General features: G+C 48.7%; 1 protein-coding gene across 3 annotated transcripts in view; it reads left to right on the top strand.

Annotated features, from left to right (window-relative positions):
* The first annotated feature begins 120 nt into the window (after positions 1 to 120).
* Positions 121 to 25,238, top strand: part of USP42 (ubiquitin specific peptidase 42) — a 59,203-nt gene continuing 34,085 nt past the window's right edge. Inside the window, exons 1-3 of one of the 3 annotated variants that reach the window (XM_060173243.1) lie at positions 121 to 229; positions 4,879 to 4,960; positions 17,945 to 18,194. In XM_060173243.1, coding sequence (XP_060029226.1) covers positions 17,954 to 18,194 — 241 coding nt within the window. In that variant the 5' untranslated portion in view covers positions 121 to 229; positions 4,879 to 4,960; positions 17,945 to 17,953. Of the gene's footprint in view, positions 230 to 4,878; positions 4,961 to 14,029; positions 14,163 to 17,944; positions 18,195 to 25,238 lie in introns of those variants that run through there. The other 2 variants (XM_060173244.1, XM_060173245.1) reach the window with 2 other exon arrangements.

Below are 25,238 nucleotides of genomic sequence, written 5' to 3'. Positions count from 1 at the left end.
ACTGCAGTATGGCCCTGGGGCCAGTGTTGCCGCCTTTACTTCATTTCTTGATCTGACCCTTCACTTTTGCTCCTAGGAGGCTGCCTCTTGCTGCCAGCGCTGACCAAGTCACTGCAGTCTGGCCCTGGGGCCAGTGTTGCCTCGCTGACCTTTCACTCTTAGAATCTCCGGACACAGAAAGTTCTTCTGAACGTGTATCTTTTTGTATCTTCCCCGCTCGCTCATTGAGGTGAGTTAGACATCGGCCTTCTGTCTTTAGTTCTGCTCTGTGCCCTCGCCTGGAAACCCAGAGTCCTCAGGTCACAGCTCCCTCTGGTCCCGTCAGACAGCAGTAGGAGGAAACAGCTGGGAGAGGTGTGTGTCAGCCATTCAGGCACCAGGAGTCACACAGGCCACAGGGAAAGCACCAGGCCTGGGCAGGTGGCAGGAGACAGAGGGAGGGACTGCTAGAGCCTTTGATGACTCTGCAGATGAGCAGCAGGTTAACTGTGACAAGTGGGGAGGGTCACCCAATAGAGTGCATACCTTCCCATGTGTTGGACGCCTGCGGTCCCCACCTGCAACGAGGAAGCTTCACACGAGCAGAAGCAGGGCTGCAGCTGTCTCTCATTCTTTCTGTCTCTTTCTCCCTTTCTGTTTCTTTCTGCTCTGCTCTTACCCCTATCAGAGAGGGGTGAAGAGAGGTTGAGGACACACGTTGCCATGTGGAAATTTCCAGGTTCATTCCTCCAGCCCCCATCTGCAGGGGGGAAAGCTTCACAAGCAGTGAAACAGGGGTGTGAGTGTCTCTTTTCTCCCTCTCTATCCCCCATCCCCTCTCAATTTCTCTTTGTCCTTTCAAATAGATAAATAATAAACCCTTGAAACAAAGAACAAAAGAGATAAAGGAACTGTGGAGAGAACATAATGGTTATTCAAAAGAACCTTTCATGCCTGAGGTACTAAAGGTTCCAGGTTCAATCCCCAGCACCACCATAAACCAGAAAACTAGAAAAACAAACAAAAACAAAATGGTTGGTGACTTTGGGGGTGGGGTTTTGGGAATTGAACCCAGGACTTCAGACATGAGCTTCAGAACATAGGCTTGTCTCCTGAGCTATACCTGCAGCCCAAGGACTAGGCTAATTCCAGCAGGTTCAGGGCCCCAGGGGCAGAGGAAATGCAAATCTGTGGGAGACTCCTACATGAGGAGTGGCTGCTCTGCCTGCTTGGCATTGGCTGTCGTGCCCACCAATGCATCTCTCCTCAGGAAGTGGCTGCTGAGGACTGGGCGGCAGTACACCCAGTTAAGGACACATAGCACAGTATTAAGTGCAAAGTTCCCTGCAAGAATCCAGGTTTGAGCCTTTGTTCTACACCTACAGTGGGATTGCTTCACAAGTGGTGAAGCAGGTCTGCAGGTCTGCAGGTCTCTCACTCTATCTATCTCCCCTCCCCTCTCAGTTCCTCTCTATCTTGTCAAATCAAATCAAATTAATAAAATAAAGGAAAACTTAGCTACCAGGAAAAGTGGATCTTAGTGCTGGCACTGAGCCCCCATGATAACCTTGGAGGCAAAAAACAAACAAAAAATAAAATAAATGAAATAGGGAGTCGGGCGGTACCACAGTGGGTTAAGCGCATGTGGCGCAAAGCGCAAGGACCAGTGTAAGGATGCCGGTTCGAGCCCCGGGCTCCCACCTGCAGGGGAGTGAAACAGGTCTGCAGGTGTCTATATTTCTCTCCCTCTCTGTCTTCCCCTCCTCTCTCTATTTCTCTCTGTCCTATCCAACAACAACAACAACATCAGTAACAGCAACAACAATCACTACAACAATAAAATAACAAGGGCAACAAAAGGAAATAAATATTAAAAAATAAATAAAAATAAATGAAATAAAAAATGGCTTCCCGGGGCAGCAATTCTTTTATATATATGTTCCCTTTTTGTTGCCCTTGTTGTTTTATTGTTGTAGTTACTATTGAAGTCGTTGTTGTTGGATAGGACAGAGAGAAATGGAGAGAAGAGGGGAAGACAGAGGGGGAGAGAGAGATAGACACCTGCAGACCTGCTTCACCACTTGTGGTATGACCTCCCTGAAGGTGGAGACCGTTAGGCCGTTCCTTGCACTTTGCGCCACATGCGCTTAACCCACTGCGCCACTGCCCAACTCCCCCAGGGCAGCAATTCTACCGGAGCTTCTGAATCTCAGGTTTAATCCCCAGAACCACCATAAGCCAGAAGTGAGCAGGGCTCTGATCTTGGTCTCTCTGTTAGCTATCTATCTTTCCCTCTGTCGCTCTCATTAAAGTAAAATAAATAGAATAAAAAAGTAAAGAAAGAAAGAACAATAATTGACTTTTCAGACAGAGGAGGTGATACACCGAGTAACATTGGGTTCTCAAGCTTGTGCTAGAGTGATGCTCACACCCTCTCTGTCTTTGTCTCTCTTCTATCCCCTTTCTCTCATGAAGAAAATACAGCCTTCTCCTGGTCACCAGACCTGCAGGTCACTCAAGTACTATACAACACAGGAAATAAGCCCACGGGGAGTCGGGCGGTAGCGCAGTGGGTTAAGCGCATGTGGCGCAAAGCACAAGGACTGGCAGAAAGATCCAGTTCGAGCCCCCCCCACCCCGGCTCCCCACCTGCAGGAGAGCCGCTTCACAGGCGGTGAAGCAGATCTGCAGGTGTCTGTCTTTCTCTCCCCCTCTGTCTTCCCCTCCTCCTCTCTCCATTTCTTTCTGTCCTATCCAACAAAGACAACAACAATAAAACAACAAGGGCAACAAAAGGGAAAATAAATATTAAAAAAAAATTCTTAAAAAAAGAGAAAATAAGCCCACGGTGGCGCCAGTGAAAGAGCTTACTTGAACAGTGCTCTCGGATTTGCTATGTGTGACCCAGCTTACAGCCCAGCCCCTAGCACACTGAAGGAAGCTTTGGTGCTGTGGTCTCTTTCTTTCTCTCTCTCTGCTGTCTCTGTCTCTGTAAAAAAAAAAACAGGGAGCCAGGTGGTAGCGCAGTAGGTTAAGTGCATATGGTGCAAGGACTGGCTCAAGGATCCTGGTTTGAGCCCCCGGCTCCCCCACCTTCAGGGGAGTCCCTTCACAGGTGGTGAAGCAGGTCTGCAGGTGTCTGTCTTTCTCTCCCCCTTTCTGTCTTCCCCTCCTCTGTCCATTTCTCTCTGTCCTAGCCAACAACATCATCATCAACAACAACGATAATAACTACAACAATAAAAATAAGTGCAACAAAAGGGGAAAAATATTTTTTAAGATTTTTATTATTAATGAGAAAGATAGGAGAAGAAAGAACTAGACATCACTCTGGTTCATGTGCTGTGGGGGATTGAACTTAGGACCTCATGCTTAAGAGTCCAAAGCTTTATCCACTGCATCACCTCCTGGACCACAAAGATTTATTTATTTATGAGGAAGAGAGGGAGAAAGATTGAGAAGCAGAGCATCACTCAGGCATATGCGATGCCAGGGATCTGATACAGGAACTTGTACTTGAGCGTTAAATATTTCGTCTACTGCACCACCTCCGGGGCCTCTCTCAAGTTATCTTGAGTGCTGTCCACTATGGGGTTAAAGGTGACACCTAAACTGCACTGTCATCCTTTGAGGTCTTGTCACAGTGTCTCAAGCAATCATGTCTCAGTGTTGCAAGTACAGTGGTCTCTGGGAAATAAGTGCTGTAGCTTGGACATAGTGCAAGACTCTGGCATTACTATTATTGTTATTGTTGTTGTTATTATTTTGCCTCCAGGGTTATTGCTGGGGCTTGGTGCAGTGCTATGAATCCACTGCTCCTGGAAGCCTTTTTATTTTCATTTTATTGGATAGGACAGAGAGAAATTGAGAGAAGAAGGGGAGCTAGAGAGGGAGAGAGAAGGAGAGACATCTGCCAACCTGCTTCATCGCTTGTGAAGCTTCCCCCCTGCAGATGGGGAGCTGGGGCTGGAACCGGGATCTTTGCGCCTGTCCTTTCGCTTTGTACTATGTGAGCCACCACCTGGCCCCCTGCATGACTCTTTGTAAGGTGACTGGGGTTGGTCATCTTAACCTGAAACAGGTCTGAGGCTTAGGGAGCCAGTGTCCCCGATTTCCTTATAGGAGGCACGGTGTTTCTCAGAAGACCAAGCAGACCCTGTCTGGAAAACGTGTGGGCTTTATGGTCTCGTGCAGGGCTGGGGGGGCGTTAATTATTCTTTAAGATCACATGTGGAGACTGGGCTTAACACCTGGTTAAGCTCACATGGTATGAAGCCAGTATGAAGCACAAGGATCCACGAAAGGAACCGGGTTCAAGCCCTTGGCTCCCCACCTGCAGGGGGGTACTATTCTCAAATGATGAAGCAGGTCTGTAGGTATCTCTCTTTCTCTCTCCCCTCTCCTTTCAATTTCTCTCTGTCCTGTCCAATAAAATAGAAAAAAAAAAATGGCCACCAGGAGTAGTGGATTCATAGTGCCTGTACAGACTCCCAGCTATAACCCTGGAGGCAAAAAAAAATCATGTTTGATGACTTAAAAAATAAACTGTCATTTCCCAAAGCAAGACCCACAGAAGTCAACCAATCATAGAAGCTGGGGCTGGGTGGCCTGGGAGGTGGCGCATGGGAGGTGGGATACTCTCCCTCCCCCCCATCATCCATCTATCTATCTATGTATCTATCTATCTATGGAAAAAGTATAATTACAATGCAAACAAACTGTTTATCTATGGCAGAGAGAAATAGCCACACACAAAACTAAAGCATCATTCTGACAACATGCAATGCCAAGGATAGAACTGGGGACATCATGCTTGAGAAACCAGAACTTTATCCACTGCCCTATCTGGAGCTACAGCTAGAACTGGCATTGACACCTTGTCTGTTTGCCTCCAAACAGCACCCCCTAACAACCAGGTCTCAGCTCGGCTGCAGGCAGTGAGACCAGCGTGTAGCTGGCCAAGTGCTTCTCGGTAGCAAAGGTAGGTTCTTGCCCTTCCTTTCTCTTCTTTCTCCTCTTCCTCTCTCCTCCTTCTCCTTCCCTCCCTCTTCCTTTCTTCTCCCTCCTCCTCCTCGTCCTTCATTTTATTCTTTTTAATACTTGACAGGACAGAGAAGTTGAGAGGGGAGGGGAAGACAAGAGGGAGAGAGACAGACAGACACCTGCAGCCCTGCTTCGCCGTTCATGAAGCTTTCCCCTTGCCGGTGGGAACTGGGGGCTTGAACCCAGGTCCTTGCCCATGTTACCATGTGTTCTACCAGGTGCCCACCACCTGGCTCCCATCTTTCCCATCCCCCTCCTCCTCCTCCTTCCTTTTCACACTTGTGGCAAACTATGGCAGGTACCGCATTAGAACATACTTTGTGTGATGTGTTCATTTGAGGAGCTTATACTATTATTTCTTTTCTTTTTAAAAAAATCTTTTAAATATTTATTTATTCATTCCCTTTTGTTGCCCTTGTTGTTTTATTGTTGTGGTTATTATTATTGTTATTGATGTCATTGTTGTTGGATAGGACAGAGAGAAATGGAGAGAGGAGGGGAAGACAGAGAGGGGGAGAGAAAGGTAGACACCTGCAGACCTGCTTCACCGCCTGTGAAGCGATCCCCCTGCAGGTGAGGAGCCGGGGCTCCTTTCTTTTTTTTGCCACCAGGGTTATTGATGGTCCTCAGTGCCTGCACTACAAATCCGCTGCTCCTGGAGGCTATTTTTTCCCTTTTTTTTTTTGCCTTTGTTGTTTATCATTGTTGTTGTTGGATAGGGCAGAAAAAGACAGACACCTGCAGACCTGCTTCACCGCCTGGGAAGCGACTCCCCTGCAGGTGGGAAGCTGGGGGCTCGAACCGGGATCCCTAAACCGGTCCTTGCGCTTTGCGCCATGTGTGCTTAACAAGCTGCACTATTGCCCCTCCCCTTTTTCTTTCTTTATTTTGTGCAGTTGTAACATCTCTAAGTAGTAAAGGGTCTGACTTGGGTTCATTCAGAGACTCAGAGCAAGGTGGCTAGAGTCTGGGTCTCCTGTACTCTGCTGTGGGGGAGGTGGAGCCCCCAGGTGGAGGGGGATGGTTGGTGTGGCAGCATTAAGTGTGTGTTGACAAGCCCTCCAGGGGCAGGGCGGTGGGCAGTGGTCCTGGCTTAGCCCTCTATCCCCCCACCGTTTGCCACGGCCAGTCCATGTGCCAGGTTCTCAGACCTGCCCCCCACCAGTTCCTCTCTGGCCACAGAGGGCAGAGTTGGGGGATCCTGGGTGCCACTTAAGGGAGCAGCTGGAGGGCCCTGAGAACGTGCTTGTTGCCTGTGGGAACCAGGGATGGACCAGGTGGAGCTGGCCAAGGGGAGCAGGGGAGCAGGGTGAGGGTCCGCTGGGACCCTCAGAAGGGAGCCGCTGTGGTGTGGGCACCATCTGTCCATGACACCTGCGTCTCTGTGGCCCACAGCCAGGAATTTCCGGCATTTCTTTTCCCCGTGCCGCCCCCCCCCCCCAGTCAATGGTAAGGCCTTTTTTGGCAGGGAGGTGGGGGCTGAGGGTGTGGAGACTCTCCCAGGCGTGCACTCACCAAGGATCTGGCCCCTTGGAACAGATGGGGGTTCGGGACCTGAGCTTGGCCCCAGGTAGGGAGACCTGCAGGATGCTGTGACCCCCCCACCCCACCCCCAGGTTTCGCTGTCATGTGGATGGGTAAAGTCTTTGACCCTCTGTGAGAGCTCTGGGGGGCGTGCCCTGCCTGGCTACATGTACTGGGAGCCATCTCTACAGGTCCCATGTCCTATCTGCTGCTGGAGACCATATTGCCATCATAGCAAGCATTCATACCCAGCCTGTCCCATGCAGGCACGACCTCACTGTGGCAGAGTGCTTGTTCCTTCAGAGAGACAGCAAAGCTCTGGAGTGTCCCCTGGTGCTGTGGCACCTTCCATGTGGTGCGGGGGCTTAAACCTGGACTGCGTGCGTGGCAAACTCTTGCCTCACCCAGTGAGCCAGCTATTCTCTCTCCCTTGTGTCATTTGTTACCATATATTAGTGATGTTTCACCACTTCTGGTGGCTATTTTTCCCTTCCAATTTGTTGTTGTTATTGTCATTGTTGTTATTGCTGTTGTTTTTGGACAAGACAGAGAAATGGAGAGGGGGGGAAGACAGAGAGGGGGAGAGAAAGATAAGACACCTGCAGACCTGCTTCACTGCCTGTGAAGCGACTCCCCTGCAGGTGGGGAGCCGAGGGCTTGCACAGAGTCCCTCACATGGGTCCTTGAGCTTAACCCACTGCGCTACCATCTGACCTCCTATTATATATTAAAAAAAACAACTATGTAGTAGTCTGAGAGGTGGCGCAACGGATAAAGCATTGGATTCTCAAGCATGAGGTCCCAAGTTCAATTTCCAGCAGCACATGTACCAGAGTGATATTTGTTCTCTCTCTCCTCCTATCTTACTCATTAATAAATAAATATTTTTAAAAATTTACGTATGGGTGGGGTTAGATAGCATAATGGTTCTGCAAAGAGACTCTCATGCCTGAGGCTCAAAGTCCAAGGTTCACTTCCCTGCACCACCATTAGTCAAAGCTGAGCAGTGCTCTGGTCAATATAAACAAATAAATAATAGTAATAATTAAATAAAATCATTTATTTGAATGATACACGAAAATGGAGAAACAGCGGGGCCAGGAGGTGACACACCTGGTTAAGCTCACACACTACAGTGCACAAGGACCCGGGTTCAAGTCCCAGGTCCACACCTGCAGTGGAAAAGCTTCATGAATGGTGAATCAGGGCTGCAGGTGTCTCTCTAATCTCTTTCCCTCTTTATCTCCCCCTCCCCTCTCAATTTTTGTCTCTATTCAATAATAAAGAATAAAGACAAGATTAAAAAGAAAGAGCAAGACCAGAGCTCTGCTCAGCCCTGACTGGTGGTGGTGGTGCTGGGACCTCAGAGCCTCAGGCAGGAGAGTCTTTTTGCATAACCAATATGCCGTCTCCCCAGCCCTATTATTATTGTTGTTGTTGTTATTTTAGCAGAGCCCTACTTAGCTCTTGTTTATGGTGTTGATGGGTCTTAAACCTGAGACCTTGGAGCCTCAGGCATCCAAGTCATTTTGCATAAGAGATATTCTGTTCCCCCCTGACCCCATCATTATCTGTTTATCGACATGACGCTTGAGTTACTTGGAAGTCTTAGCTATTGTGCATAGTGCTGCAATGACTGGACATCTGCAGGGCTTAGGGAGACAGCACAGTGGTTCTGCAAAAGACACTCATGTCTGAGGCTCTGAAGTCCCAGGTTCAATCCCTGTCACCACCATAAACCAGAGCTGAGCAGTGCTGGGGCTGGGGGGTGGGAAGAGTTGTATATATGCTTTTTCAATAGATAACTAGGAAATGAGTTGATGGATAGATATGACAAGTTTTCAATTTTTAATTATTATCTTTATTTTATTTATTGAATAGAGACAGCTAGAAATCTAGAGGGAAGGGGTGATAGAGAGGGAGAGAGAGTGAGACACCTGCAGCCTGCTTCACTACTCGAAAAGCTTTCCCCCTGCAGGTGGGGACTGGGAACGTGAACCTAGGTCCTTGCTCATTGTCACATGTGCGCTCAACCAGGTGCACCTTCACCCAGTCCCGTTTTCATTTTTTGATTTTTTATTTATTTACATTTATTCCCTTTTGTTGCCCTTGTTTTTTATTATTGTTGTAGTTATTGTTGTTGTTATTTATGTCATTGTTGTATAGGACAGAGAGAAGTGGAGAGGGGAGGGGAAGACAGAGAGGGGGAGAGAAAGACAGACACCTACAGACCTGCTTCACCGCCTGTGAAGCGACTCCCCTGCAGGTGGGGAGCTGGGGGCTCGAACCGGGATCTTTACACTGGTCCTTGTGCTGTGCACCACCTGTGCTTAACCCGCTGCACTACCACCCGACTCCCTAAGATTTTTCCTTTTTCTTTCTTTTTTTGCCTCCAGGGTTTTTGCTGGGGCTCAGTGCCTACACTATGAATCCACTACTCCTGGCGGCCATTTTCTCCATTTTGTTATTATTATTGCTGTCATTGTTGGATAGGACAGAGAAATTGAGAGAGGGGAAGACAGAGAAGGGTAGAGAGATACACACCTGCTTCACCACTTATGAAGTGACCCCCCTGCAGGTCCTTATGCTTTGTGCCATGTGTAATTAACCTGCTGCGATACCGCCCAGGCCCCCAGATTTATTTATTTATGATAGTGATATGGGTGTGGGGAGAAACAGAGTATCATTCTGGCATGTACAGCTGTGGGGATCAAACCTGGGACCTCCTCCTTGAGGACTTAACACTTTGTCCACTGTGACAGCTCCCAGGTTACTGGAAATAATTTTTTTTTTATTAAATTCTTTTTTAAAAATATTTATTTCTTTTTTGTTGCCCTTGTTTTTATTGTTGTTGATGTTGTTGGGTAGGACAGAGAGAAATGGAAAGAGGAGGGGAAGACAGAGAGGGAGAGAAAGACAGACACCTGCAGACCTGCTTCTCTGCCTGTGAAGCGACTCCCCTGCAAGTGGGGAACCGGGGGCTCGAACCGGGATCCATATGCCGGTCCTTGCGTTTTGTGCCATGTGCACTTAACCTGTTGTGCTACCGTCCGACTCCCTGGAAATCAGGTTTTATCATTATACATTCACATGAAATAGTGTACAGGGCTCCCCTGGACCTTTTGCTAATTCTCTGCCTGTAGAAACATCTTGTAAAACAATAGAGGGGCTGGGCCGGGCAGGCTCCGAGCAGGGGTGCAATTGGTTGAGCACATATATATATCACCATGTGCAAGGACCTGGGTTCGAGCCCCCTGCTCCGCACCTGCAGGGAGGGTCCCAACACTGGCCGCCAGCTATAGACCAATTTCTCTCCTCTCCATGTGTTACAAACTCCTCGAGAGGCTGCTTCTGTCACGTATTTCTCATCTTACAGAGAAATTCCTATCACCCGCCCAAGCTGGTTTCCGCCCAGGAAGATCTACCTGCGAACAAGCCCTGGCCCTCTCAACTTACATTGAGAATGAATTCCAGAAGAATTTAAAGACGGGTGCTGTCTTTCTTGATCTCACAGCAGCCTATGACACGGTTTGGCACCGTGGTCTTCTAGTCAAGATCTCAAGATGCCTGCCTCCATGGGTGGCCAACACTATATCGTTTCTTCTCCAAAACAGAAGATTCCGGGTGCATCTGGGTGACAAGTCTAGCAGATGGAGACTTGTCTCAAGTGGCCTCCCCCAGGGCTCTGTTCTGGCTCCTACGCTATTCAATATTTACATCAATGACCTCCCAGAAACTTCTTCAAGGAAGTTCATCTACGCTGATGACATCTGCTGTGCAACTCAGGCATCCAAGTTCGACATCCTCGAGGAAACACTCACGAAAGACATGTCTCTGATATCTGATTACTGTAAAAAATGGCGACTAATCCCTAGCACTGCAAAAACGGTATCATCTGTTTTCCATCTACACCATGCCTCGGTCTCACGTGAGCTTAATGTGCAGCTTGGCAATACGAGAATCCGGCATGAAGCCCAGCCAGTCTATCTTGGCGTTACTCTCGATCGCACTCTGTCATTTCACGAACATCTCATAAAAACTGCAGCAAAGGTGGGCGCAAGGAATAACATCATTGCAAGACTGGCCAGCTCCTCATGGGGCGCGAGCGCTTCCACACTGCGATCATCATCTCTGGCATTATGCTATTCCACTGCAGAATACTGTGCCCCAGTATGGTTCCGTAGCCCCCATGTCCACTTGGTCAATTCCAAATTATATTCCTCCATGAGGATAATTTCTGGAACCATCCGTTCCACCCCGGTTCCATGGCTGCCAGTTCTTAGCAACATCGCCCCGCCAGATATTCGTCGGGATGTGGCATCATCTAAGTTCATTTCCCACGTCTACGCTCGACCGGACCTGCCAATATACGCGGATATCTTCGCCCACCCTGTCCAACGCTTGACATCTCGTCACCCAATCTGGTCCCCTACGCCTACACTGAACTTCTCTGTTCCAGACTCTTGGAAACAGAGTTGGCAGTCAGCTGAGGTAAAGAACAAACACCTCATCACAGACCCCTGCAAGCGTCAACCCGGCTTTGACCTAGCACGTTATGATTGGGCCTCAATCGCTATCGAACAGGCCATGGCCGGTGCGCCGCTATGTTCCATCGCTGGGGAGCCAGAGACGACTCGAACTGCCCCTGCGGCTACAGACAGACTATGACCCACATAGTCAACGACTGCCACCTCTCCAGATTCAAAGGAGGTCTCGAAACTTTACATCAGGCTCAACCTGATGCTGTTGACTGGCTACGGAAGAAGGGCAAACGCTAGAAGAAGAAGAAGGGAGGGTGCTTCATGAGCCGTGAAGCAGGGCTGCGGGTGTCTCGGTCTCTCTCTATCTTCTCTCCCCTTCTCAATTTCTCTGGTCCTAGCCAAAAAAAATAAAAAAGGTAAAGTGAGGGGGACAGGTGATGGCACGTTACAACGCGCAAGGACCTGGGTTCGAACCCCCGGTCCCCACCTGCGAGGGGGGAGATAGAGAGGGAAAGAGAGACACCTGCAGCCCTGCTTCACCACTTGTAAAGCTTTCCCCTGCAGGTGGGGGCTGGGGAATCAAACCTGGGTCCTTGTGAATTATAACATGGGTGGTCAACCAGGTGCTCCACCACCTGGTCTCTTTGATTTTCCTTTTCATAGGTGTGTGTGTGTGTGTATGTCTGTCCGTCTAGCTTTATCAAGTGTAGGTTAATTTGTCCATAGCAGAGACAGACTCTGCTGCTACAGGAATTCCTCCTGTTTTTTTTTTCTTTTATTCAGATCCCTGCTCAGCTGTGGCTCATGGTCGTGTGGGGGAATTGAACCTGGGACCTCAGAGCCTCAGGCATGAAAGTTTGTTTGCATAACCATTATGCTATCACCCTCGTCCAAAAGATGTACTTTTTTTTCTTTTTGGACAGAGACAGAGAGAAATTGAGATAGAGGGCAGGGGTATAGCATAATGGTTATGCAAAGCTACTTCCATGCCTGAAGCTCTCAAGTCCCAGGTTCAGTCCCCCAGACCACCATAAGCCAGAGCTGACTAGTGCTCTGGTCAAAATAAAAGAAAAAAAATGGATAGAGAGGGAGACAGAGCAACAACTGCAGCCCTGCTTCACCACTTGTGAAGCTTCTTCCTTCCTGTGGGTGGGGAATAGGGGTCCTTGAACCTGGGTCCTTATGTACTGTAATGAGTTCAGCCTTCATGTCCACTCCTTTACCCCTCAACACTAAGGATCTGTTCTTTCTACATATAATTTTGCAGTAAGTTGTGGAGGATGCCACAATCTTTCCTACTTTTCTTTCTTTTTTTTCCCCTCCAGGGTTATTGCTAGTGCCTGCACTACAAACCCACTGCTCCTGGAGGCTTTTTTCCATTGTCTTTGTTGGATAGGACAGAAATGGAGAGAGGAGAGGAATACAGAAGGGGAGAAAGATAGACACCTGCAGACCTGCTTCACTGCCTGTTCTTCTTCTAGCGTTTGCCCTTCTTCCGTAGCCAGTCAACAGCATCAGGTTGAGCCTGATGTAAAGTTTCGAGACCTCCTTTGCCTGTGAAGCGACTCCTTTGCAGGTGGGGAGCCGGGAGCTCAAACTGGGATCCTTGAGCCAGTCCTTGCGCCTGACCACCTCAGATGTCTATCAACTCCTTCCCTTTCCTTCTGCCTGTCTCTATCCAATAAAGAATTATTAGAGAGAGATAGAGGGAGGGGAATGGGAAGGAGACTCTGTCCTTGGGTTTGGAGGAGCCACAGGGAGGGGCTTTCAAGCGCTTCAGGGACCCCGTCCATAACAGCAGTGAAATAGGCGCTCCTTAAAAAAAAAAAAAAAAAAAAAGTTTCAGGGTTGGGGCGGTAGCATGATGGTTCTGCAAACAGACTCTCCTGCCTGAGGCTGAGGTCCCAGGTTCAATACCCAGCACTGCCATCAGCCAGAGCCTGAGCAGTGCTCTGGGGCAAGTAAAAACAACCACATGTGAAATAGACATATTAAAAATAATAATAATAAGCTTCAGCTAGTTGACATGATGAATTCACCTTCTCCACCTCCTCTTGGATGGAGAAAGAGAGTGAATAAGGAATGGTCTCACTCACAGACGCAAAGCATTGGGGTATGTGTGCATGATGGTGGAGGAGGGCCTAGGCTGGGGGGGGCTGTTTTGCAAAACACTGACTTTTTTTTATTAAGTGTACCAAGTAAACCATTACCCCCCAGATTAAAAAAAAAAAAAAAGCGAGAGAAAAAGAAGTGATCTCTGGCTGAAGACGTTAGAACCCAAAAGGGAAAGCCAGCGGGGCTTCCAGGAGGCGGCGGCGCCGGCGGGGTCCCCAGCAGCAGATGCGGGAAGAGGGTGTTTGCGGGGCCCCGGGACCGGCAGGGAGGAGCTGCCTTCAGAGCCGACTCGCTGGCCGGTGGCCCCCGCGGTGTAGACAGGCCGAAAGCGGGTCGGCCGGCCCGGAAGTGGGGCGGTCGCTCGGATCCGGCGTGAAAGCGCGCGGCGGCGGCGGGGCTCCGCCCTCTCTTGGGAGCCAGATTTCAATTTCTCCGTTTCCCGCCGCCCGCGGTGGCCCCAGTCGGTGGCTTGCGGCGTGTCCACGGGTCGAGCGCCGCCACCGCGGCTCCAAAACCGGCCGCGCCCGCAGGCGGCGCCGTCTACACCCGCCGCGTCTACACTCGCGGGCCCTGGCGCCACGCTTCCGCCCGCCGTCGCCCGCCCGGCCAATCAGCGCGCTCCATTCGTCCAGCCGGCTCGGCCAACCAGTGCGCTCCCTCCCCGGCCGCCCGGGCAATCCCGACCAATAGACGCGTTCCGCCCGCCGCCCGGGCCCACTCGGCCAATCCGCGCGCGGCTCGAGTGACACACGCGCGCGCCGGCCCCTCCCGCGCTCGGCCGGCCCGTTAGTTGCGTGCCGTGCCGACTGGGCTACGGCACCTGGGCGGAGGCGCGTGCGGCCCTGCGCAGGCGCGCCCTCTGGCGGCCCGGCGGGGCGCGGCGGGCGCGGCGCTGACCCGGAGGCGGCGGCGGCGGTGCCCGGATGGAGGCACGTCATTGTCCCCCGCCGGGCGGCTGGGCTGTGTGCGGCGGCGGCGGCGGCGGCCGAGGGGGATGGAGCGAGCGCCGAGCCGGCCCAGGTAAGCCCCCGCCTTCCCCCCGCGCCCGGGGACTCCGGCGCGGACACCCGGCCGCCGGCGCGGCCCCTCGCCCGCCGCCCGGGACCCCGCCGCCGCGGTCGAAGCCGAAGCCGGAGCCGGGGGGCGGCGGCCGGCGGCCGGCGGGGGGAGGCCGGAGCCCTCCTCCGCGGTTGCCATGGACACCGCCCGCCGCCCCCTCGGACCCGGCTCCGGCTCCGGGGCGGCCCGGGCTGCCGGCCGCGGGTGGGCGTGTGCCGGCGTCTCCGGGCCCCGCGTGGCCGCCGCCCCCCGGCCTGCCGGCTCCCCGCCCCGGGCGGCCCCGGGGCGGCCCAGGCCCCCGACCGGGTTGCGAGGGTCGCGGCTTCCCGCCCGCGGCGGCGCCGGCCCGGGGCCCGGGGCGAAGTTTGTCCGGCGAGGACTTTCCCCCCGGCCGGGCCCGAGTGGACGCGGGCGGCGGACTCGGGTTCAATGGCCCCTTTATATCCCTCCCGGGGGCGGGGGCCGCGGGGCTGCTGCCGGGGCTGCGCCGGGTCGTCCCGGGAAATAATAATAATGATAATAATAATAGAGGCAGGGCTCCCTCTGCTAGCACGCTCGCTCTCTTTTTATTTTTATTTTTTTCCTTCCCCCCCCCCCAGGCTTCCTCCCAGGAGGGCTGGTCGGTGTCCGCACCAGCTGGCCGCCCTTTGCCCGGCGCGGCGCCCATTCAAAAGGGCCGCGGGGACCCGGGGACGGACGGACGGACAGACGGGGCGGGGGGGGGGGGGGTCGGCGGCAAAGCAGTTTCACTTACTTGTTTTTATTTGGTGTCAGTTTCACTTTCTTTTCAGCACCCGCTGAATTCAGCCCGCAAGTAGGGTGTGTGTTAGAGAGGGTAGGTCCGAGGCTGCTGCTTTTTCTTTTTCTTTTTTTTTTTTTTAATTTTTTTGGTCTGCAAGGGAGGGAGAAGGTGATTGCAATCGAGGAGGTGTTGCTGCAAAGGTCGTTTTTCTCTTAATGATGATGGTGATGACAATAACAACAGTAATAATAATGATCAGGATCTGCTGCTGGCACGCGGACATGGTGGACCAGGAGGCGGAGGGTAACAGTTTCTGTTGACAGGTGTATTGTCGGCCCCCAGGTGTGTGGAGCCGGGGTGCTTATACTTTGTGACACCCTCCCAGCCCCCCCCCCCCCCCCCGCAAAGAAAAAAAAACATGCCTGGCTGAGTCAGGGGAGCGAGTGGCCAGGCGCAGGAAGCAAGTGGTAAGATCCGCTGCTCTTCATCACCTTGACTCCCCAGCTGCCTGGTTTTTGTTTGCCCCTTGCGCTTTTTTTGTAACTTTCTGGATCGAGAGAAATGTTAACTTTTCCTCCAAGAAGCGGGTGTTTAAAAAAGTAGAGAGGTTTCATGGAGGTCCCCCGAGGGGGCCTGGCTACTTCGTGGTCAGAATTTAAGGCCTTGGAAGGTGCCCCTCTCCATGACACTTCGTGGCCATGCGTAACTGAGTTGTGTATTTTCTTAGTGGTCCCCTCCCCCCCTCAATTAGGAGGGTTTGTGTAATTGCAACACTAAATTGTGTTTACTGGTCATTTGTTAATGATTGTCCTGAAGGGATTTTTATCTAGGGGACATCAGGTTTTGGAGACTGTTTTGTGAATAAGCCTTCCTTATTACTCTACTTTGGTCCTTTTCCTTTTTTTCTTTTTTCCCCCCTTTCCTTTCTCTTTTTATTTTCTCTCCTGCCTCCACACTGTTTCACTGTTTCTTTTGTCTGTTACATGAAGGAAGTGTAAACTTTATGATTCAGATATTTGGGCTTAAGCTTTCTTCCTGAACTGACATAAAATTTAAGTTCTGTTAAAAAAAATTAAGGCCCAATCAACATCAATTTTCCTATTTCCACTGAGATTCGAATATCATTCTTAAGGCTGTATACCTTTTTTTTGGGGGGTGTAACCATGCCATAAGCCAAAATGAACCTCGGAGGAAGTGTGACATTTGTTGGTAACAAGTAAGCAGGTTCTTTTTACTGTACTGCTTTTTGAAACAAGTTTTCAAGGCTACTCTTGATTTGGAGTTTCTTAAGGATTAAGGGAGAAAGGGAGATCCAGTGTATAAACCGCAGCCTACGCTGCCAAAAACAAGCCAGAAAACAAGGGCCAGCTACTTGCTGTCTCCAGGATTCATTCATTCGCACGTGTGTGAAGCTTCCTCCTCGCTGGGCCAAGGACTAGAGGCCAGAAGTCCTGGGGTGCCCAGGTAGCCCGCAGGAGGGCAGGTGCCCAAGTGCCCTGGCAGCAGTTAGGAGCTTTTGGTGCCCAGAGGAACTGAGTTCTTCTGAGGAACAGAAGTACTAATGGGCCGGGCCTGTGCCTGGGTGGGAGGCAGCTCTCTAGCAGCTGAGGCTGGGAGTGGGGGAGGGCGCTGGTACTGGTGTGCTGTCCCGGTGTTGGCATTAGGGCGCACGGGAGGTCGGGGGTCCTTGCTGATGGGTGGCTGTTTGAGTTGGTGGAAACCTGCTTGAAAGCCCTCAGCTGACTGGCTGGTAGGACAGAAAGACTCCTCCCCCCCAGCCTGGGGAGACTGTGTGTGCTGGGATTCACCTCTTAGGCCCACTGTGTAAATAAGCTATTGTTTGTGACTGGCACATAGAAAGTGCTCAGTTAGTGGTACTCTAGGACTTTAAAATAGCATTCAGACAGACAACCATAGTTACTTTAAAAACCTGGTTTTGTGTTCAAGTTTAATGTAATACCTTTTTTAAATTTCTTTTTGCCTCCAGGGTTATCACTGAGGCTTGGTGCCTACACCACAAATCCACTGTTTCTGGGGGCCATTTTTCCCATTTTTGTTGCCCTTGTTATTGCTGTTGTTGGATAGGACAGAGAAATTGAGGGGGGGAAGACACCTGCAGAACTGCTTCACCACTTGTAAGGCAAACCCCCTGCAGGTGGGGAGCGGGGGCTTGAACCAGAATCCTTGTACAGGTCCTTGTACTTCGTGCCATGTGCACATAACCCGATGTGCTACCACCCATCCCCCTTGATGTAATACCTTAATGGCTTCAGTTTTAAAAAAAATCATACAAACCACATAAATGAGTTTGTTTGGGAAAAATGTTGCAAAGAAGAAATGCCCTGTGTTTTAAAAGTAATGCATTTCAAACAATGTCATTTTGGATTTTAAGTTCAGACAGAATTAAAACTAGATTTTTCTTTGTGCAGCTAACTTTTCTCTGGGGAATCATACATGAAGTGAGAATTCTTGCAAGGGCTGGGGAGACAGCATAATGGTGATGTGGTGATGCAGAAGACTTTCATTCATGAGACCCTGAAGTCCCAGGTTCAGTCCCAGTTAACACCATAAGCCAGAGCTGAGCGGTGCTGTGGTTAAAGATAACAACAACAGTAATAACTCAGACATGTCAGTGAGTGCACTGAACATTCTAGGTGATGTAAACTAGAGTGGAGAAACAGAAATAGTTTGTGCATGTGTAGGTTTGGCATTGAAATGCCTCCTTACCAGCTGGGACGTCAGACCTTCAGGACTTTGAAATAGAATGGGAAGTGCTGGCCAAATATCCAGTAACGACTTTTAAGATAAAATCCATTCACATTCAGATTTGTGCGGTGCTTGATGTTCCATAGACATGATTACGAAGCGTTAGAAAAGTACTCTCTGCTGAGGCAATTTGTTTGAAAATGATTGACTAACCCGCGTTGGGACAGCCTGACGATGGAGCAAGCAGATCCCTTTCCCACCCCGTGAGACAGACGCACGCTTTCGTTTTTTGCAGAGCTGAACAATGACCATAGTTGACAGAGCTCCCGAATCGTCAGACCCCTCGACCTATCAGAACCAGCCTGGCAGCTCCGACGCCGTCTCGCCCGGAGACATGGATGCAGGGTCTGCCAGCTGGGGCGCCGTGTCTTCCTTAAACGACGTTGCGAACCACACTCTCTCCTTAGGACCGGTCCCCGGTGCTGTAGTGTACTCCGCTTCAGCTGTTCCCGAGAAAGCAAAGCCGTCTCCGCAGAAGGATCAAGGTACCGCAGAGACCCGTGTGGACCTGCGTCGCATGCGTTGGTCGGTTGGTCGGGGTGGCAGTGGCCCATTACCCGGCGGCCTGCCTTCTGTGCTGCCTGGTTTGGTCACCATCCTCAGCACAACGGTGCAGGTGCTGCTCCTGTTCCTTGTCTCCCTCTGAAAGCTCTGCTTCCCCAGTGAGTTCTCTCTCAGCCCCCGTTTCCCCAGGGACCAACGGTACCTTGGTGAGAGCTGAGCTGAGCTGAGCTGAGCCTGGCAGGCGTAGTCTGTCAGCGAGAGGCCCGTAGATGGTTACCTCCTGTGGTTTGGGTGTCACATGGGGGTGGGGCTTCAGGTTGACTTTTTTTTTTTTCTCTTTCTTTTTTTATTTTTTTATTTTTTTTTATTTAAGAAAGGATTAATTAACAAAACCATAGGGTAGGAGGGGTACAACTCCACACAATTCCCACCTCCCAATCTCCATATCCCACCCCCTCCCCCGATAGCTTTCCCATTCTCTATCCCTCTGGGAGCATGGACCCAGGGTCATTGAGGGTTGCAGAAGGTAGAAGGTCTGGCTTCTGTAATTGCTTCCTCGCTGAACATGGGCGTTGACTGGTTGGTCCATACTCCCAGTCTGCCTCTCTCTTTCCCTAGTAGGATGGGTCTCTGGGGAAGCTGAGCTCCAGGACACATTGGTGGTGTCTTCAATCCAGGGAAGTCTGGCCGGCATCCTGATGACACCTGGAACCTGGTGACTGAAAAGAGAGTTAACATACAAAGCCAAACAAATTGTTGAGCAATCATGGACCCAAAGCTTGGAAAAGTGGAGAGGAAGTATTAGGGAGGTACTCACTGCAAACTCTAGTATACTTCTGCTTTCTTACTTTGGTGCCATACTCCAAACTCAGTCAATTTCTGCTTTGCGTTTCTACTTTTTTTTTTTTTTTTACATGCATAACATTCCCCAGATTCCCATTTAGCAATACAACCCCCACTATTTCATTCATCATTTTTCATGGACCCTTATTGTCCCCACCCACCCACCCACCCCAGAGTCTTTTACTTTGGTGTAATACTCCAATTCCATTTCAGGTTCGACTTGTGTTTTCTTTTCTAATCTTGTTTTTCAACTTCGGCCTGAGAGTGAGATCATCCCATATTCATCCTTCTGTTTCTGACTTATTTCACTCAACATGATTTTTTCAAGGTCCATCCAAGATCGGCTGAAAACGGTGAAGTCACCATTTTTTACAGCTGAGTAGTATTCCATTGTGTATATATACCACAACTTGCTCAGCCACTCATCTGTTGTTGGACACCTGGGTTGCTTCCAGGTTTTGGCTATTACAAATTGTGCTGCCAAGAACATATGTGTACACAGATCTTTTTGGATGGATGTGTTGGGTTCCTTAGGATATATCCCCAGGAGGGGAATTGCAGGGTTATAGGGTAGGTCCATTTCTAGCCTTCTGAGAGTTCTCCAGACTGTTCTCCACAGAGGTTGGACCAATTGACATTCCCACCAGCAGTGCAGGAGGGTTCCTTTGACCCCACATCCTCTCCAGCATTTGCTGCTGTTACCTTTTCTGATGTGTGACATTCTCACAGGAGTGAAGTGATATCTCATTGTTGTCTTGATTTGCATTTCTCTGACAATCAGAGACTTGGAGCATTTTTTCATGTGTTTCTCGGCCTTTTGGATCTCTTCTGTGGTGAATATTCTGTCCAATTCCTCCCCCCATTTTTGGATGGGGTTATTTGTTGTCTTGTTGAGTCTGGTAAGCTCCTTATATATGTTGGTTATTAAACTCTTATCTGATGTATGGCATGTAAAGATCTTCTCCCATTCTGTGAGGGGTCTCTTGATTTGGGTAGTGGTTTCTTTTGCTGTGAAGAAGCTTTTTAATTTGATGTAGTCCCATAGGTTTATACTTGCCTTAGTCTTCCTTGTAATTGGATTCGTTTCATTGAAAATGTCTTTAAAATTTATGCGGAAAAAAGTTCTGCCAATATTTTCCTCTAAGTATCTGATAGTTTCTGGTCTAACATCCAAGTCCTTGATCCACTTGGAATTTACTTTTGTATTTGGTGAAATACAGTGATTCAGCTTCATTCTTCTGCATGTTTCAACCCATTGTTTCCAACACCATTTGTTGAAGAGACTCTGCTTTCCCCATGTAATAGTCTGGGCCCCTTTGTCAAAGATTAGATGTCCATAGGTGTGGGGCCTCATTTCTGGGCTCTCAATTCTATTCCACTGGTCAGTGTGTCTGTTCATGTTCCAGTACCAAGCAGTTTTGATGACAATGGCCCTATAATGTAGTTTGAGATCTGGGAGTGTGATGCCTCCGGTGCTGTTCTTTTTTCTCAAGATTGTTTTGGCAATTCTAGGTCTTTTCTGGTTCCAGATAAACATTTGTAGCATTTGTTCTATTCTCCTAAAAAATGTGCTTGGGATCTTGATGGGGATAGCATTAAATTTGTAGATGGCTCTGGGTAATATATTCATTTTGATGATGTTAATTCTTCCAACCCATGAGCATGGAATATCTTTCCACTTCTTTGTGTCTTTTTCAATTTCTTTGAGTAGTGACTCATAATTTTCAGTGTACAAGTCTTTCACTTCTTTGGTTAGGTTTATTCCTAGATATTTTATTGTTTTTGTTGCTATAGAAAAAGGAACTGATTTCTGGATTTCAATTTCTTCTAACTTAGTGTTTGCATAGAGGAATGCCACTGACTTTTGAATGTTAATTTTATAGCCTGACACATTACTGTATTGCCTGATGATTTCCAAAAGCTTCTTGCTAGATTCCTTAGGTTTTTCCATGTATACTATCATGTCATCTGTAAATAAGGAGAGTTTGACTTCTTCTCTTCCAATCTGTATGCCTTTAATTCCTTGCTCCTGCCTGATTGCTATGGCAAGAACTTCCAACACTATGTTGAATAGTAATGGTGATAGTGGGCAGCCCTGTCTAGTACCTGATCTGAGGGGAAATGCTTCCAGTTTTTCACCATTGAGTATGATGTTGGCTGTAGGTTTGCTATATATAGACTCCACTATCTTCAGGAATTTTCCATCTATTCCTATTTTTTGTAGTGTTTTGATCATAAAGGGATGTTGTATTTTGTCAAAGGCTTTCTCTGCATCTATTGATATGACCATGTGGTTTTTGGTCTTGCTTTTGTTGATGTGGTGGATCACATTGATTGATTTACGTATATTAAACCAACCTTGCATGCCTGGGATAAACCCCACTTGGTCATGATGAACAATCTTTTTGATATTCTGCTGTATCCGGTTGGCTAGAATTTTGTTCAATATTTTCGCATCTATGTTCATCAGAGATATTGGTCTGTAGTTTTCTTTTTTGGTTGTGTCCCTGTCTGCTTTTGGTATCAGGGTGATGTTGGCTTCATAGAAGCTGGCAGGGAGTATTCCAGTGTCCTCAATCTTCTGGAAGACTTTTAAAAGTAGAGGTATTAGTTCTTCTTTGAAAGTTTTGTAGAATTCATTTGTAAAACCATCTGGTCCAGGACTTTTATTTTTGGGAAGATTTTTGATAACTGTTTCAATTTCATTAGCTGTGATGGGCCTGTTCATGTTGTCCATTTCCTCTTTACTTAGTTTTGGAAGTTGGTAGGTATCTAGGAAATCATTCATTTCTTCCAGGTTCTCTAACTTGGTGGCATATAGTTGTTCATAGAAGCCTCGCATGATATGTTGAATTTCTGCAGTGTCTGTTGTGATATCTCCTCTTTCATTTACTATCCGATTTATTTGGGTCTTCTCCCTTTTTTGTTTTGTGAGTCTGGCTAAAGGTTTGTCGATTTTGTTTACTCTTTCGAAGAACCAACATTTACTTTCATTGATCTTTTGTATGGTTTTCCTATTCTCAATGTTATTTATTTCTGCCCTAACTTTAGTAATTTCTGTCCTTCTGGTTGCTTTAGGGTTCCTTTGTTGTTCTTCTTCTAGGTCTTTAAGATGTGCAATCAGGCTGTTTATTTGTGCCTTTTCTTGTTTCCTAATGTGTGCTTGTATAGCTATGAACTTCCCTCTTAGGACTGCTTTAGCTGTGTCCCAAATATTTTGATAGCTTGTGTCTTCATTTTCATTGAACTCTCGAAACATTTTGATTTCTTTCTTGATTTCCTCTTTGACCCAGAAGTTGTTAAGAAGTGTACTGTTGAGCTTCCACATTTTGGCACTGTTACTAATCTTTTGTTGATTGTTAAGTGTTAGTTTCATTCCACTGTGGTCTGAGAAGATGCTTGGGATGATTTCAGTGCTCTTGAATAGGCTGATGCTGTCTTTGTGGCCTAACATATGGTCTGTCCTTGAGAATGATCCATGTGGATTTGAGTAAAATGTGTATTCCAGTTTCTTGGGATGGATGACTCTGAAAATGTCCAATAGTTCTAGTTTATCTATCTCTTCATTTAGCTCCCTTATGTCTTTACTGATTTTCTTCCTGGATGATCTGTCAAGTTGAGATAGTGGGGTGTTGAAGTCCCCTACTATGATTGTGTTACTGTTAATATATTGCTGTAGCTCTTTCAGTAGAAGTTTGATGTTCAGGTTGACTTTTATTAGAAAACTTCCTCCAGTCCTGGAGGGACTGGGCTGGAACCTGGGGCGGGGGTTAGAAGGTAGGATATCATGATTATTTTCTTAAATTGTTTTTGACTGGAGACTTGCATTGTGTAATGTCACTGCTCCAGACCACTTTTTCATTGAGAGAGAAAGAGACCATAGTATCAGAGAGCTTTCTCTGTTGCCATAACAACTCCTCTGTGGTGCCAGGGTTTGAACCCAGGCTGTGATCACGCACGGAATATGACACCCTCCCAGTCAGCCCTTGCTCTGGTCCAAAAAAAAAAAAAGTTTTAAAAATATTATTTCATTTTGGGGGGTAAAAAAAATATTATTTTGTTGCCCGTGGTTTTTTTTCTATTGTAGTTATTGTTGTTATTGATGTTGTTGTTGGATAGGACAGAGAGAAATGGAGAGAGGAGGGGAAGACAGACACCTGCAGACCTGCTTCACTGCTTGTGAAGCGACTCTCCTGTAGGTGGGGAGCCAGGGCTCGTTCGGGATCCTTCTGCTGGTCCTTGTGCTTTGCGCCACGTGCGCTTAACCCTATGTGCTACCGCCCGACTCCTCGGTCCAAAAATTTTTTTGTAAATCAAGATAAATGCCTTGGGGCAGAGTAATGGTTGTGCAAAGAGACTCTCATACCTGAGGCTCTGAAGTCCTAGGTTCAATTTCCCTACCACCGTAAACCAGAACTGAGTAGTCCTCTAGTTAAAAAAAAAAAAAAAAAAATCATGCCTCTGATAGACAGCTACTTTCAAAATATCTATTGATTTATTTGTGACAGAAGCGACACAGACCAGATCTGTATGCCATGCTGGAGGTTCAAATCAGGCCCCCACACTTGAGGGTCCAATACTTTATCCACTGCACCCCCCTCGTTTCTGTTTGTTTATGTGTTTGTTTATTTTTACTAGGACACTGCTTAGCTCAGGCTCATGGTAGTGCTTGGGCTTGAATTTTGGGCAAGAAAGTCTTTTTGTGTAACGATTCTCTCCACAGCCCTACACCTTAACTCTCTAGCTTTAACTTTTTTCAAACAGCCTTTCACAGGACGGGTGGTGGTGCACCCGGCTGAGCGCACTCACCACTGCACGAGGACCCAGGTTCAAACCTCTGGCTTCCAGCTAAGCTCTGAGTGGTGAAGCAGTGCTACAGGTGTCTCTATTTGCCCTTCTCTTAATTTCTGTCTTATTTAATAACAACAATTATGTATGTATTTATATACACACACGCCTTTTTTTTTTTTCTTCCAGAGCACTGCTCAGCTGTGGCTTATAGTGGTGCTGGGGATTGAACCTGGGTGCCTTGGACATGAAAGTCTTTTTGCATAACCATTGTGCTATCTCCTTAGCCCCAATAACTGGTAGTACAGTTTATGGGGATCGGGTGGTGACTCAACTAGTAGAGTGCATACAATAGCATGTGTGAGGATACAGGTTCGAGCCCCCGTCTTCACCTGCAGGTGGGATGTTTCTCAGCAGTGAAGCACAGCTGCAGATACTCTTCTCTTCTCTCCCTCATTTTCCCTCTTTCTTCTCTCACCCTCTGTCAAAAAAAAAAAAAAAAGTCGCTGGGGCTGGTGGAGTCATACAGGCCCTGAGCCCCAGTCTTAACCTTGGTGGCAAAAGCAGACAGACAGACCACCCCTGGGGCTGGAAGGGGGCCCAGCTAGTAGAGTGCAGGTCTCTCGCAGCAGGGCCTGGGGTTGCGCCCCTGGCTGGCCTCAAGGGAGTGTGTGTGTGTGGGGGGTCGTTCTCAAGCAGTGGTGTGGTGGTATCTCTCCTGTCTTTGTCTTCCCTCTTTAGCTCCCTGTCTCTCCTCTCTCTAGAGCACAGGTGGGAAATACCCAGCCCCTGAGCTACATCCAGCCTGAAAAACCACTTGGTATGGGGGAAGGAGGGACAGCACAGTGGCTCTGCAGAAAGACTTCAGTGTCTGAGGCTCAGGTACCAGGTTCAGTTCCTGGTACCTCCATAAACCGGAGCTGAGCAGTGCAGTGGTGTCTGTCTGATTAAAATAAACAGATAGGGCCTGGGAGGTGGTGCACTCAGTTGAGTGCTCGTTACTGTGCACAAGGGCTCAAGTTCAAGCCCCTGACTCCCACCTGTGGGGAGAAGCTTCCGAGTGGTGAAGCAGGACTGTCTTTCTCTCCCCTTCTCCTTTCTGTCTCTGACATATATGTATATATGTAGACCAAATATCTTTTAAAACCTCATTTGGTCTGGTGTGCCAAGGTGACCATTCTGTGTGTGTGTATGTGTTTAGTTATCTATATTTACTGGGTAAATATTAGTAATAGTAATACATTCTGGAGCAGCCAGAAATCTAGAGGGAAGAGGGAGATCGAGAGGGAGAGAGACAGACACCTGCAGCCCTGCTCACCAGTCATGCAGCCCCCCCCCTCCCCCCGCAGGTGGGGAGTGTGGGCTCTTAACTCGGGTCCTTTCGCACGGTAACC

Source organism: Erinaceus europaeus, chromosome 15 (genome assembly GCF_950295315.1).
Source record: "Erinaceus europaeus chromosome 15, mEriEur2.1, whole genome shotgun sequence".
Lineage (NCBI taxonomy): Eukaryota > Metazoa > Chordata > Mammalia > Eulipotyphla > Erinaceidae > Erinaceus > Erinaceus europaeus.
Note: the sequence above shows the minus strand (reverse complement) of the source record. Positions and strands in the feature narration are given on the sequence as shown.